The sequence below is a fragment of the Alternaria postmessia genome (genome assembly GCF_024291825.1).
Source record: "Alternaria postmessia strain BMP 2775 chromosome Unknown scaffold_110, whole genome shotgun sequence".
In the NCBI taxonomy this organism is placed as follows: domain Eukaryota; kingdom Fungi; phylum Ascomycota; class Dothideomycetes; order Pleosporales; family Pleosporaceae; genus Alternaria; species Alternaria postmessia.
In genome coordinates, this window is record NW_026260183.1 from 65,707 (window position 1) to 78,235 (window position 12,529).

General features: G+C 51.7%; 5 protein-coding genes across 5 annotated transcripts; 2 read left to right on the forward strand and 3 right to left on the reverse strand.

Moving 5' to 3' along the window:
* Positions 1–331: 331 nt before the first annotated feature.
* On the reverse strand, positions 332–1,888 carry J4E82_010077 (uncharacterized protein; the record flags this gene model as incomplete). The annotated part of the gene is made up of 1 exon (XM_051736293.1): positions 332–1,888. The coding sequence occupies one exon, from the start codon at positions 1,886–1,888 to the stop codon at positions 332–334; it is 1,557 nt and encodes a 518-aa protein (XP_051583967.1).
* A 787-nt stretch (positions 1,889–2,675) lies between these two features.
* Positions 2,676–3,620, reverse strand: J4E82_010078 (uncharacterized protein; the record flags this gene model as incomplete). Its single annotated transcript, XM_051736294.1, has 3 exons — positions 2,676–2,708; positions 2,759–3,319; positions 3,366–3,620. The coding sequence occupies 3 exons, from the start codon at positions 3,618–3,620 to the stop codon at positions 2,676–2,678; spliced, it is 849 nt and encodes a 282-aa protein (XP_051583968.1).
* Positions 3,621–5,002: 1,382 nt separating this feature from the next.
* Positions 5,003–6,555, forward strand: J4E82_010079 (uncharacterized protein; the record flags this gene model as incomplete). The annotated part of the gene is made up of 4 exons (XM_051736295.1): positions 5,003–5,350; positions 5,401–5,429; positions 5,498–5,954; positions 6,004–6,555. 4 exons carry the CDS (start codon positions 5,003–5,005, stop codon positions 6,553–6,555), a joined length of 1,386 nt encoding a protein of 461 aa, XP_051583969.1.
* A 1,113-nt stretch (positions 6,556–7,668) lies between these two features.
* On the reverse strand, positions 7,669–8,686 carry PCB4 (putative proteasome subunit beta type-4; the record flags this gene model as incomplete). Its single annotated transcript, XM_051736296.1, has 5 exons — positions 7,669–7,870; positions 7,963–8,212; positions 8,266–8,423; positions 8,470–8,536; positions 8,683–8,686. The coding sequence occupies 5 exons, from the start codon at positions 8,684–8,686 to the stop codon at positions 7,669–7,671; spliced, it is 681 nt and encodes a 226-aa protein (XP_051583970.1).
* A 1,068-nt stretch (positions 8,687–9,754) lies between these two features.
* J4E82_010081 (uncharacterized protein) lies at positions 9,755–11,219 on the forward strand (the record flags this gene model as incomplete). The annotated part of the gene is made up of 4 exons (XM_051736297.1): positions 9,755–9,799; positions 9,851–10,253; positions 10,302–10,374; positions 10,424–11,219. 4 exons carry the CDS (start codon positions 9,755–9,757, stop codon positions 11,217–11,219), a joined length of 1,317 nt encoding a protein of 438 aa, XP_051583971.1.
* Positions 11,220–12,529: the final 1,310 nt, after the last annotated feature.

Here is a 12,529-nt window from a genome sequence, read left to right on the forward strand (position 1 = left end):
GCAGAGTTGAAGAAGGTGTGGTTGAGCATTAGGGACGGGAAGTTGGGCAGGGTTTGGGATACTGATAGTAATGCCAGTTCGGACTAAAGGTGGTGAGGGGTAGTAGATAGGCGATGATGAATTGAAGAGCCCAAGCTTAGGCTGGTAAGGAGTGGCAGCGTTGAGGTAGCACGACATTACGATTAGGTCCAGTGACGATGCCACGGTAATGATACAACACTTCATGAAAAATCATCTAGAATTATACATACTGACATGCATTGGACCGACTCCCGATCCCACCTCGCACCTTCCTAATCCTCCCGTCCAGCTCACATCCATCACCCCATACTCAACCCTCGAACATCTTTGTAGTACTGACATTAATCCGACTCCACGCCTGCCCCCTTCTCAACGCCTCCAAGAACTTCGCCGGCCAATAAACATGATACAAGACGAAGAAAGGTACTGGATCCTCAAACAAATACGTCCCATCCTTCCACCCCACAACATGACTCCAAAATGTCGCTAGATCATTGAACGCACTCTGCAGCGTTGTCGCACCGAATAAGAGATCGAGAAGTGGCAGGATGACAAAAGATACAAGGTCATGTCCGATCCAGTAATAACTGTACGTTGGGGTGCGAGGAAAAACAGGGCCAGGCTTGTTTTTGGAAGTCAAGGGGTTAGGACTGTTGAAGATGGAAAGATATGCTTCCGCCATTTCAGGCGTCTGCTCAAAGAGCACGACAGCCGTATGAGCACGGGGGTTAGATTCAATAGGGTAGAACTTCGCAGCCGCACCCTTGTCGTCGTTCTCGACTAGAAAGTCAAAACTCAGATGACCTGTAAAGGTTTCGCCACCGTCTTTGCACACACGCTCGGTGAATTCGAGCATCTTTTTGCTGAGGGGGGAGGAGGCTGGTAGCGGTTCGTAGTGCATGAGGAGTTCTAGGCTGGGGCAGCTAGTAAAGGCCTTTACTTTGCCGCGGATGACGAGTGCATGTGTGCAGTACTCGTTTCCCTTGATGAATTGTTGGAGTTGGAATGGGTTTTCCTTGCTAATATTGAGAGAGTGAATGTATTGCGCTGTTGCATCCGGTGTCTTGAAGGGGAGGAGGGTCATCATGTTGTTTCGCGCCTTGTCGTCCACTCCGATGGGTTTCATGATGAATTGTCGCCTGGGTGCTGTTCTCCCAGATTTTGTCGGGGTTCTGTGAAGCTCTCCCATGAGCACATCGAGGGCTTCCCCTGGGTGGGTGCAGCGGTGCGATTCTGGGATTGGCAGACCGAGCGATTCGATATAGTCGATGAATTTGTCCTTCTCGTGGAACTTTTCGACCACATCTTCCCGGAACTGGACGGCTTCAAACTTGCGGCCTTGTTCTTTGGCCTGCTTTTCTGCTAAGCGGACGACTTGACCGTCTTCTACGGCTGCGACGACGCTGGAGCAGCTGATCCATAAGTCGACTTTCTCGCGCTGGATGATGGAGAGGATGGAATCAATATATGGCTCCGCATCGTCGCCACTTGGTGTGTCCAGACGGTAGTATTTTGCAATAGCGTTGGAGAAGCGACCTGGTGATAGAGCAGAGATGTCGGCGCCGATGATGCGATGTGGTGTATGCTGAGACAAATTGCGCGCAATAGTAAGGCTCTTGGTCATCGACACTCCTGTGACAAGAATAGTTTTCCGTCTCCGTGCCGCTGCAACATGCTGCTTATCCTCCTTGGAAAACGTTGCATTGCGCTGTCCATGGAGTTTCGACACTGCAAGACCAACCAACACCAGCGCTGCCGAGAGAGGCGCGCAAACAGCGCTCAGAGCCAGTAGAAGCACATTCTTCCACACATGGCTATAGTAAAATGGCAACACCACCGAATCCTTCTTTCCTTCCGCCATTGCCATTGTCTTTTCCTTGTTGCTGCTTGATGAAAATGAGCAGCTCGTGACCTCGGCACTTGTTCTCGCGCAGTCTTCACCGTTTAGAAGTTTCCCAACACACCACCAACGGCGCTACCTTATCAAAAGTAAGACCGAGGAACGACTTAATTGCCCCTGCAAAAAAAGGTGCAGGCTGCACTGCAATGCAAACTGCAAGTAAGTAGAATTTAGTGGGCAGTAAACAGACGGCTCGTAGTCACGCAACCCGTTCTTGCATAGGCGAGGTGATTGATGTGCGTGCGGCTGCGTTCGCCCAGACAAAGTTGTTGGCCTTGGAGTGCTGGCTCTGCACGACTAGTCTCGACGTCATTGTTACTTCACTCATGTACGACATTGCGGAACACTAGGAACTCCACGATCCTGTTTACGATCTGTATATAGTAGATCCTGATTTTGGGACAATGATCTGGCCGCGATCGGCAGATGGATGTTGAGGGGCTTGTACCGCGGATGCAGGGTGCGTGGGGTTCATGTTTGTTTATTCGAATGCAACGTGTCATGCTATTTTCTCGACATCCCGCACAATATGTGCAATACGGATTCGCAAAGATGGATCGACAAATGCTTTCAAATGTAGATTCAATTGTTTATTGCATTGATTTGTGCTGTCATTGAAGCCTTGACGGTAGCTATCCTGCTGGTCTGTGGTCGGGTACCATGCCCATGTCTGAGTCGTTCAGGACCCACCAGCGCTGAAACTTGCGATTCATAGAGATTATTACGCGTATCCGACTATTGATGATGCTTCCATCTAACCAACGCATCGTGTAATCTCGATACCATCCTGTGCTAGTCAGTAAATGCTTGCAAAGCGTCGTCTGTGTTTGAACTCACAGGTACGCCAGTCGGCTCAAAGCTGTTTACCAGCTTGCTCTCATACTTGAGATTTGGGTTGCCCTTGCTCTCGCTGAACTTGGCCTTGCCATATCGCTTCTCGTACATCTTGACATTCGTCTCGGCAATGCCGCTGAGGTTCGTCTGCCCACCCTCTCCTGCTTCCTTGACCTTCTCCTCAACGCTCGACCTGACATACTTCAAGTATGGCGGGTTTCCGGGCTTGATGACATTGTCCGCTGCCAGCACAGAGCCCTTGGTGATCAGGCCAAGTTCCTCGCAAAGCTTCAGATCTGTGGTGTAGGCTGGCTTGTAGTGGTCCAGGAACATGAGATCGACGTGTTTGAGTTGGCCTGATGCGGCCAGTCGTGCGATACCCTCGTCGCTTGAGCCTACGACTACTTTGACAAGGTCGGTGAGGCCTGCAAGATCGACCAAGGACATGATGACAGCCGCGAAAGCGGGGTCACGCTCAAAGCTGAAGTATCGCTCACCACCTGCTTTGCGTACTGCATCTGCGAAGAGAATGCAGGAGTAGCCTACATAGCCGCCGAGTTCTACCTGCGAGGTGTTAGAAACGTAGAATCGAGTTCGACAAGTCTCGTACCATGGTATTTGGCTTTACTTCCGCAATCAAATCTGTTACGATACGGCCCTTGTCCTCCCCGACGTTCATGAGATACTTCTTCGTGCGGCCATATTCGTCAATGGCAGCCAGAACGTTTTCTGGCGATCCTCGTATCTTCTCGATGTTGGGGTGCGAGTAGACGAAGTGCAGGAGCTCAATTTCTCGCCCATCGTCGAAGAAGGCACCCTCTTCCTCTTGCGCTGCATAGGCTTTGCTTTGATCGAAACTACCCATTGTTGCTGTTGTTCAATGGTAGTATGAAATTGTGCGGGCAGCCGTGAGCTCGACGCGTCCAAGCTGCTAGAGAGTGCCCCTCAACGCGTGTGGTTTAGTGCGGGGCTGTGGTCAGTAATGACGAAATACATGCAGGAACGTGTACGACGAGTGGCGCTTGGTTCGGTCGGCCGTTTTAGCACGGATCCCGCTTCCGTGGAGTCGTTCTAGATGTCACCCCTTATGTTAGCACATTAGCAATTGACTTTCTGCAAATTGCTTTTTCTACAAAACCTCTTTACTGAGGGTGGGATGCCAATGTGTGTCAGACGCCATATCCTGCCTGTTCGGTGCCACATCCCCGTGTACGCGTCAAGGCACCCTTGGCACAGGTTGAGGCGAGTTCATACTATACCATGTGGATACGCGACGCTCATGTGGGTCGGATCATTGGTGCATATACGGTTCTGTATAGTGTTGACGTTGAGTTGGATGTGGCTGTCGTCAACGATCTAGAGCTTTCTGCATCCGCTAGCCGACTATGGAGCCACAAAGACCTGCCATGACAACGTACGCTTACCTCTACCAGGCAATATACCTCAACGATCCTGGCTCCGCCAAACTCTATCTACCCGAAGCGGGAACTAGGATCGAAAAGATCCCCTCGAACGTCACATTTTTTTCCAGCTTGTCCCTGAACTGAGGGGTAAGAAAAGTGCCGTTGTATGGCTACCGGTACTGCACTATCAGCCCTGCGCGCATCGCAGCACATCTTTCGACTAGCTGGCAAATGAAAACTCTCCAACATATGCCACAGAACGTCAGCAATCGAATGATGGGAATCCTGAAGTGGAGATGAGGTGATTTCGATGATTGCCCCGCAGTTTTATGTAGTGTATCTCATCCTCTCCACAACGGGAGAGACTCCGTTGTTGGCACTAAATGGATTCGCGGCTTGTGCTACGCCGATTGCGTCCTTGGCCGAAGGAAAAATAGGATAGTTATGCTTTGTCCAAGCCCGCAAAAACCCATGTTGCATGAGTAAAGTGCATATCCCATGTGCCGGAACCGGGTTTTACCGCTGGGAGGGCGCTGTTGTTGAAGTCATTTCATCATGGCTGGCCAGTAGGAGCCTAGTTTCGCTCGAAGTGAAGTGGTACCAAGTCCAAACAACAAGGGATCCACGAGTGGCCGCATCATGAACGAGAATAATGCGTATGGTTGACGTTTGTCTGGAGCGTTGCTGGCGTGCGAGAGCCAATGGAGGCGGAGCGTGTACCGCGAGCTATATGAGTAGTCCCAAACGACATCGGTCTGTCGACATTTATATAGGACAGCCGTGCCCGTACTTGACCCCGCAGAACTCAACGTATCTCATTTACACCTTTCAAACTCTTTTCACCATGTCAGACCTCAAAGCTTCCGTTGTCGAGACCAAGAACGGCTTCCATGTCGAGGGATACGAGAAGATCGAATATGACTTCACCTTCCTTGACGGCGTCTTCAACCCTGCCAACAACAACCTAGCCAAGTGCTATGAGCGTTGGGGCCGTTGCTTGGCCGTCATGGACTTGAACATCTACAACGTCTATGGCGATGAGATGCAAAAGTACTTCGACCACTACAACCTACCCTTGACGATTCACAAGACCATGATCGGCGAGAAGGCCAAGTCCATGGAGACTCTTCTCAGCATCGTTGACTCGATGACCGACTTTGGTATCATCCGCAAGGAGCCTGTACTTGTTGTCGTATGTTATCCAGTCTGATGATGGTGTTGAAGGATGCTAATATATCACAGGGCGGTGGTTTGGTGACTGATGTTGCTGGGTAAAAAATAGCTCTAAGGCACTCTGGCCTGACTGCGTTGTTAGAATGGAGTTAACTCGTGACCTTAGATTTGCTTGCGCCGCCTACCGAAGGAATACCAACTTCATCCGTATTCCCACCACTGTCATTGGCCTGATTGATGCTAGTGTCAGCATCAAGGTCGCCGTCAACTACGGCAACTACAAGAACCGTCTCGGAGCGTACCACGCCCCAATGCACACATTCCTCGATTTCTCGTTCTTGAAGACCCTACCGGAGGGTCAAGTACGAAACGGCTTTGCAGAGTTGATCAAGATCTCAACCTGCGCCCACAAGCCCACATTCGACTTGCTGGACAAGTACTGTGAGAAGCTAATCACTTCTCGATTCGGTCGTGAGGGTGATGACAAGGAGGTCCTCCAAGCAGCGGATGAGATCAACCGTGCTGGTATCCACGAGATGTTGAAACTCGAGACACCTAACCTTCACGAGATCGGTCTCGACCGTGTCATTGCCTATGGCCACACCTGGAGCCCGCTCCACGAGGTAAGGTTACCACACCTTGCGAATGTTGACTTTGCTAACTCATCCATAGCTATCGCCCAAGGTCCCACTTCGCCACGGCCATGCCATCTCTATCGACATGGCATACTCAGCAACATTGGCGAACCAGCGCGGTCTCCTCAGTGATGAGGAGCACAGGAGACTGTTGAACCTGTTCTCGAGGGCTGGTTTGTCCATGGACCACGAGCTGTTCGACGAGGACATGCTTGACAAGGCCACCAAGGCTATCCTGAAGACCCGTGATGGTCTGCTCCGTGCTGCCGTGCCTAACCCCATTGGTACCTGCGTATTCCTGAACGATGTCTCCGCCGAGGAGATGAACAAGGCTCTGCGACGACACAAGGAGCTGATGAAGGAGTACCCTCGCGAGGGTGCCGGTCTTGACGCGTTCGTCGATGCATCCGACACTGGATACACCATGAACGACAAGCCTATCGAGGACTCCATGCACGAGTCAAAGAAGACCATGAACGGTATGACCAACGGCGCCGTCAACGGTACCGCCAAGGGCCAGGCCAACGGTCCTCCCCAGGGCCTCCAGGAGGTCATGGCTAACGGGTATGAGAACGGATATAAGAACTAGAAAGTGACATAGCTGCGAATAAGTCCGACTAGGCAAGCACATGTCAGATGTTAGCGATGATTTGAACGTAAAAGTTCTTCTTTCAAGCGGCGATGCTGTCTCCCGTCATGGAGTGATAGATTGCGACATGCTTTATGCTCATCAGCTTCTCCGAAATGAAAAAAACATTTACTCAACACATTGTACTCTATAGCTCCCTGCATCGTGAATCATGTGATGATGGTTGGCTGTGTGTGGAAGTTTGCGGTGAATGCCTCGGTACTGCATCGAGCAGAGAGGACAAGCCTGCCATGCAACTGCTCAGTGTGCGTCCGCCGCTGCGCACTATCGCCGTCTGCAGTATTGTTGCTGCGTTATCAGGGTGCCGGTGTCGTTCTTCCGTCCCCTCGCCATTGCCCTCAGTCCTACCGCTGCTTGAATGTGCCCGTGCCCGCCACGCCAAAAACCCTTCTGCCCGTGCACTGGCTTGGCGGCCCCCACTCGCTGGTATAAAAACTCTGCGTCCCTCGTCCTCCTTTCTGGCTCTTTGATCAAAAAATACAAACGAACCCAGCCACGACTATCAGAACATCTTTGTCTTTTAGTTGCCAGTCACTACGGTGGCGTGGGGTCGGAGAGCGATACTCCTGTAGGAAGCTGCTTTCTCGTTGGGTCGTCTTCAGTGATGGCGATGAGTCTGCGGTGTCGATTTATTGGGAGGACATACATTTGTCTTGTGCACACTTTGACTTGAGTGAGGGGCGCGCAAGCCTGTCGCATAAGTGTGCTATGTTGATTCGGGCTAGTCCCTGTGCAAAGTGCTTGAGAGTATCTCACGGCAGTCTCGCTATCGATTGCATTCGGATCTGAATAGGGCGGTGTTAGTTATAGGCCTCTATTCAGACCTTGACAATGCGAACTTGCGAAGAGAATTGAGCCATGTTCAAAAGGAAGTAACAAGTATCTGCACGCCGGCCACTGTAGTTCCTTGAGAAACACGGTCTAGTCATTAATGTCATTTGACTATTTGTTCTCGTTATCTATCATGCTCAAGTGTCATAATCGTAATGGCACCCATGTCTTTTGCATAAATCATCCGGCGGAATGCTCTAGCTTTCGTCAATCCATAGCCCTCTATGGAATCGCAACCTTTACATCGTCCTCGTACTCCACATCTTTGATGCCATCCTTCGTTATGACCTTGACCAGCACGCCCTTGAAATCGATCGGAAGACGTCGCTTGAGCTCCTCGGTGCACATGCGCATGATCTTCATGCCTTGTTCGTAGTCGATATCGGGATGGTGGTGCTTGTCGAGCAGGGAGAGACAGTAGTATCTGCAAGTGGTGTTAGCACAAGATGCTTAGATTTGGGACCATGCAGAAGAGCAGGGAGTGCTTCAGCAAAGACAGCAAGAGAGGAAACATACTGTGCGTATCCGTGTGCAGCATATGGCAGCGGTGCTTGACTCGCCAAGTAGTCGATCCAGTACAGTGTCGGCTTGTCGGCAATGGTATCGTATCCGCCCAACAGCAGGTTGACCGTGTAGGGTTTTCTTGACCGTAGCGCTGACGCCAGTTCTCCTCGGACGAAGTTGGCTGTTGCGGCAGGGGAAAGCTCCATGTTGTTGCGCATGGAGTATAATTGTACGTTTGCCTGGATGTACTCGGCGAATTGGACTGCATCGTTGTTAGCTACCGCCAAGTTATCGTGGCTTCTTCTTGCGTCATACCAGTGTCACCAGCCTCTCCAGAGAAAGCCATCAAGGTATGTGTGTTGAGTACTCGCGTCTTGTCGTCGGATGCCTTGAGGATGGTGGCGCCACGCATGGCGGCTTTGGAGGCGGCGATGAGGGTGAAATCCTTGCCGGTGATTCCTAGTAGGACCTCCCTGTACAGTGGTCAGTACTGGAGCAGGAGACGTCAAGGCGACTTACATTGTGATGAACTTGAAGTGGTGACGGTAAGTGTGTTGGAGGGCGACTTTCGTCGGGCTTGGAGAGTCTGGTGGGAGGGCGTATGAGCAGGCAGGTGACACGAGTCTTGTCCTACGAGCGAGTTGACGTAGTGGCGAGGACGGTATTGGTGTGGTTATACGGTGATGTTGAAGCCTCACGCGAAGGCAGCTCCCAGCGTCGCGGCCGCCGTACACATGAAGCTTGGGCCAGCTCGGGCTTGGCAGAACTGGACTTGAATGTGAACAGGCACGCCTGGAGTCGTGAACAAGAAGAGCTGTGTCCACTCAGACCTGTGCAATACCTCACAGCTTTGGCTCCATTCGGTTCGTGAACCATGTTCAATCAACTATTCGTCATTGACGACGATGTTTCATACCAGAACAGCCTGAGATGCGCGTCGCCTCTACTGCTAGCCCGCACCAACATGTACAAAGTACTTCACAATGCTGCTGTGCCCTCTACCGACCTGAACAGTCTTTTTTTTCTTTCTGTTGCGACGACCTGCCGTAATTCTTGGAAGCCCAAGGTAGATGTGCAATCTTCGCATGATACAAGAGATGGATGAATAGCCGTGATGATGCTCACAGGATACTCACGGTACCTTGCGAACCTGCAACATTGGCTACAGCTGCATGCAACAAACCAAACAGGTCAACGTTGTGTTGGGCTGGTTCTGCATCTACTCGAATCCTTCACCGGTGCCCATGAGAGCTACTGTTTCGCCTGGCTTGGCTGCGAAGACGTTGTATCGCACTTGTCTGACATTCCTTGGTATTTCCTCAAGGAGCGCTCTGAAGTTTTGAATCCCGCAGGAGAAGCTACCTTGGACGACGATCTCCCGTTCACAACGGACAGGGCCAAGGACTGCATGTATCACCGACATGTATCAATTGTATCCCACAGACCCCCAAACCAGCTTGCGCGTCGTCCCACTCGATGCTTTTGCGATAATGTTAATGCACACTTTTACAAAGAGGCCGTGGGTGGCTACCAATGAGGCGACGGCGTCATAGCGGGGCTGAATTCTGCTGAGCAACCCCTCCAAAACCTTGCTGGACTCTTAAGCTCTGGAACACCCCACCCAAACAAAACAACACCGACACTTGATCTTACACATACAACTAGTAAGTCGAATTTTCTGCTCGGCATCCTATCCGCGGCCGGACATTGCTGCCCGCGCATCCGGTCGCCTTCTATATCTCCTGCCTTGCACTTTGCGGCTCCCCAACTCTCCAATTGACTTTCTCAACAGCAATCCTTCACCATGACCATCACCAAGATCCACGCCCGCTCCGTCTACGACTCTCGGGTACGTTTGCAGACATTTGTGCTTGTCAAGCTTCGTTGCTAACATCTCCAGGGTAACCCGACTGTCGAGGTTGACATTGTCACCGAGACCGGCCTTCACCGCGCCATCGTCCCCTCCGGTGCCTCCACTGGCTCCCACGAGGCTTGCGAACTCCGCGATGGAGACAAGTCCAAGTGGGGTGGTAAGGGTGTCACCAAGGCTGTCGCCAACGTCAACGACACCATTGCCCCTGCTCTCATCAAGGAGAAGCTCGACGTCAAGGACCAGTCCGCCGTAGACGCGTTCCTCAACAAGCTCGATGGCACCACAAACAAGACCAACCTGGGCGCCAACGCCATCCTCGGTGTCTCAATGGCCATTGCAAAGGCCGCTGCCGCCGAGAAGGGTGTACCTCTCTACGCACACATCTCCGACTTGGCTGGCACCAAGAAGCCCTACGTTCTCCCTGTACCCTGTAGGTGAACTGAAGTTGACAAGTAGAGGCATTTTACTGACTATGCAGTCCAAAACGTCCTCAACGGTGGCTCGCACGCTGGTGGCCGTCTTGCTTTCCAAGAGTTCATGATCGTTCCTTGGTAGGTCATCTTTCCGCATACAGTTCTAGCCCATACTGACGACCTCCAGTGAGGCCCCTACCTTCTCCGAGGCCATGCGCCAGGGAGCCGAAGTCTACCAGAAGCTCAAGGCCCTTGCCAAGAAGACCTACGGACAGTCCGCTGGAAACGTCGGTGACGAGGGTGGTGTTGCCCCTGACATCCAGACCGCCGAGGAGGCCCTTGACCTCATCACCAAGGCCATTGAGGAGGCCGGCTACACTGGCAAGATCAAGATCGCCATGGATGTCGCATCAAGTGAATTCTACAAGGCCGACGAGAAGAAGTACGATCTTGACTTCAAGAACCCCGACAGCGACAAGAGCAAGTGGCTCACATACGAACAACTCGCCGAGATGTACAAGTCCCTGGCCGAGAAGTACCCCATTGTCAGCATCGAGGACCCCTTCGCTGAGGATGACTGGGAGGCTTGGTCTTACTTCTTCAAGACCTACGACGGCCAGATCGTTGGTGATGACTTGACCGTCACCAACCCCGAGTTCATCAAGAAGGCCATTGAGCTCAAGTCTTGCAATGCTCTCCTCCTCAAGGTCAACCAGATCGGTACCATCACTGAGGCCATCCAGGCTGCCAAGGACGCTTTCGGCGCTGGCTGGGGTGTCATGGTTTCTCACCGCTCTGGCGAGACTGAGGATGTCACCATTGCCGACATTGTCGTCGGACTGCGATCCGGCCAGATCAAGACTGGTGCACCTGCCCGATCTGAGCGTCTCGCTAAGCTCAACCAGATCCTCCGTATCGAGGAGGAGCTTGGTGACAACGCTGTCTACGCCGGTAACAACTTCAGGACCGCCGTTAACTTGTAAGCGCTTCTTTTGCAGGGTCCGGTAGTGTTAGCGTTGTGAGGAAATGCGACGAATAATGAGTTAAGAGCAAAGGAAATATGTATACAAAATACAACGATATATCCTACACCATGATTTTTTTATTTCGCATCGAACACTGAAGCGACTATTGCTCTGCTTGCCATCAAGTTTAACTTGAGCATAGCCTCAAGAAACACAATGCTGCAACAATTCCTGGAGCATTTTCGCAAGAGGTAACTGCGCTTCCAGAGTTGGACTGTCGAGAAACTCAGATGTCAGCAGATCAGGTCAACTGCTATAGTCGTCGCAATTCTCCAACACAGTAGCCTCTTTGCTTCAAGCTGCCAGAGCTGGTATAGACACAGCCTCACATGTCGAACCAATCCAAGCTACTCTCAGCAAGCCCGGCGGTATACAAATGCCAACTTCTGCACACTTCCCAAACATCAACACGACAAAGCCTTCTGGGGCAGTAAACATACATCTTCTGTGCCAGTCTGTAGTTCTGAACTCCTAGTAGTAGATTCCATAGCATATTAGGATATGTCGTGGCTTGCAGGATCGGTAGAGGTCTGGAGGCATGTTACTACATGTGCAGTTGACAACTTGGAGGATGAATGTGCTCATCTGGACGATCATCTCCAAATAGAATGGTATGGCAGAAACATGTCCTTGCATTACTGCTGCCTGGTCCATTCTTCGACGACAATCTAGATCGAGTTCACCACTCACAGAGCCATTGCAAAGAGTCTCAGACCTTACCTAGTTTGTTCATGTTACTTCTATCACTCATGCCCTCAGCTACTCCCATCTTTCTAGCCCCATCATCCCCGGTCGCCCAACAACTTCACATTCCGCCCTGTCCTCACACATAGGCCCAATACCGTTCCGGCTACTATACGCACAGCAGATCCAATCCCCACCACAGTAGTTTGGGACCCAGTAACCCGTTGCATTGCAGTATCGGAAGCGGTCGCCGAAATGGTGGCATTGGGCTACACCAGGGAGGCACATGGGGTCAATTTGCCAGAGCGCTGTTGTGGTAGTAGCGGGGAAGGCGGCAACTGTGGTGCTGGTTGTTCTAGGGGAGGGGAACGTAGCCCAAGAGGATGTTTCGATGGTGGTGTTGGTGGCCATCGTCGTTGTTGCTGTTGTTGTTGATAGTGCTGAAATAGTACAAGCGGACTTTGCGATGGCAGAGGCGATGGCGGTGGAGGGTATTAGGAGTATGATGATGAAGGTGGTGAAGGAGAATTGCGGGGCTGCGAGTGATGGATGCATAATATTTTTTTTTTGGGGGGGGGGGGGGG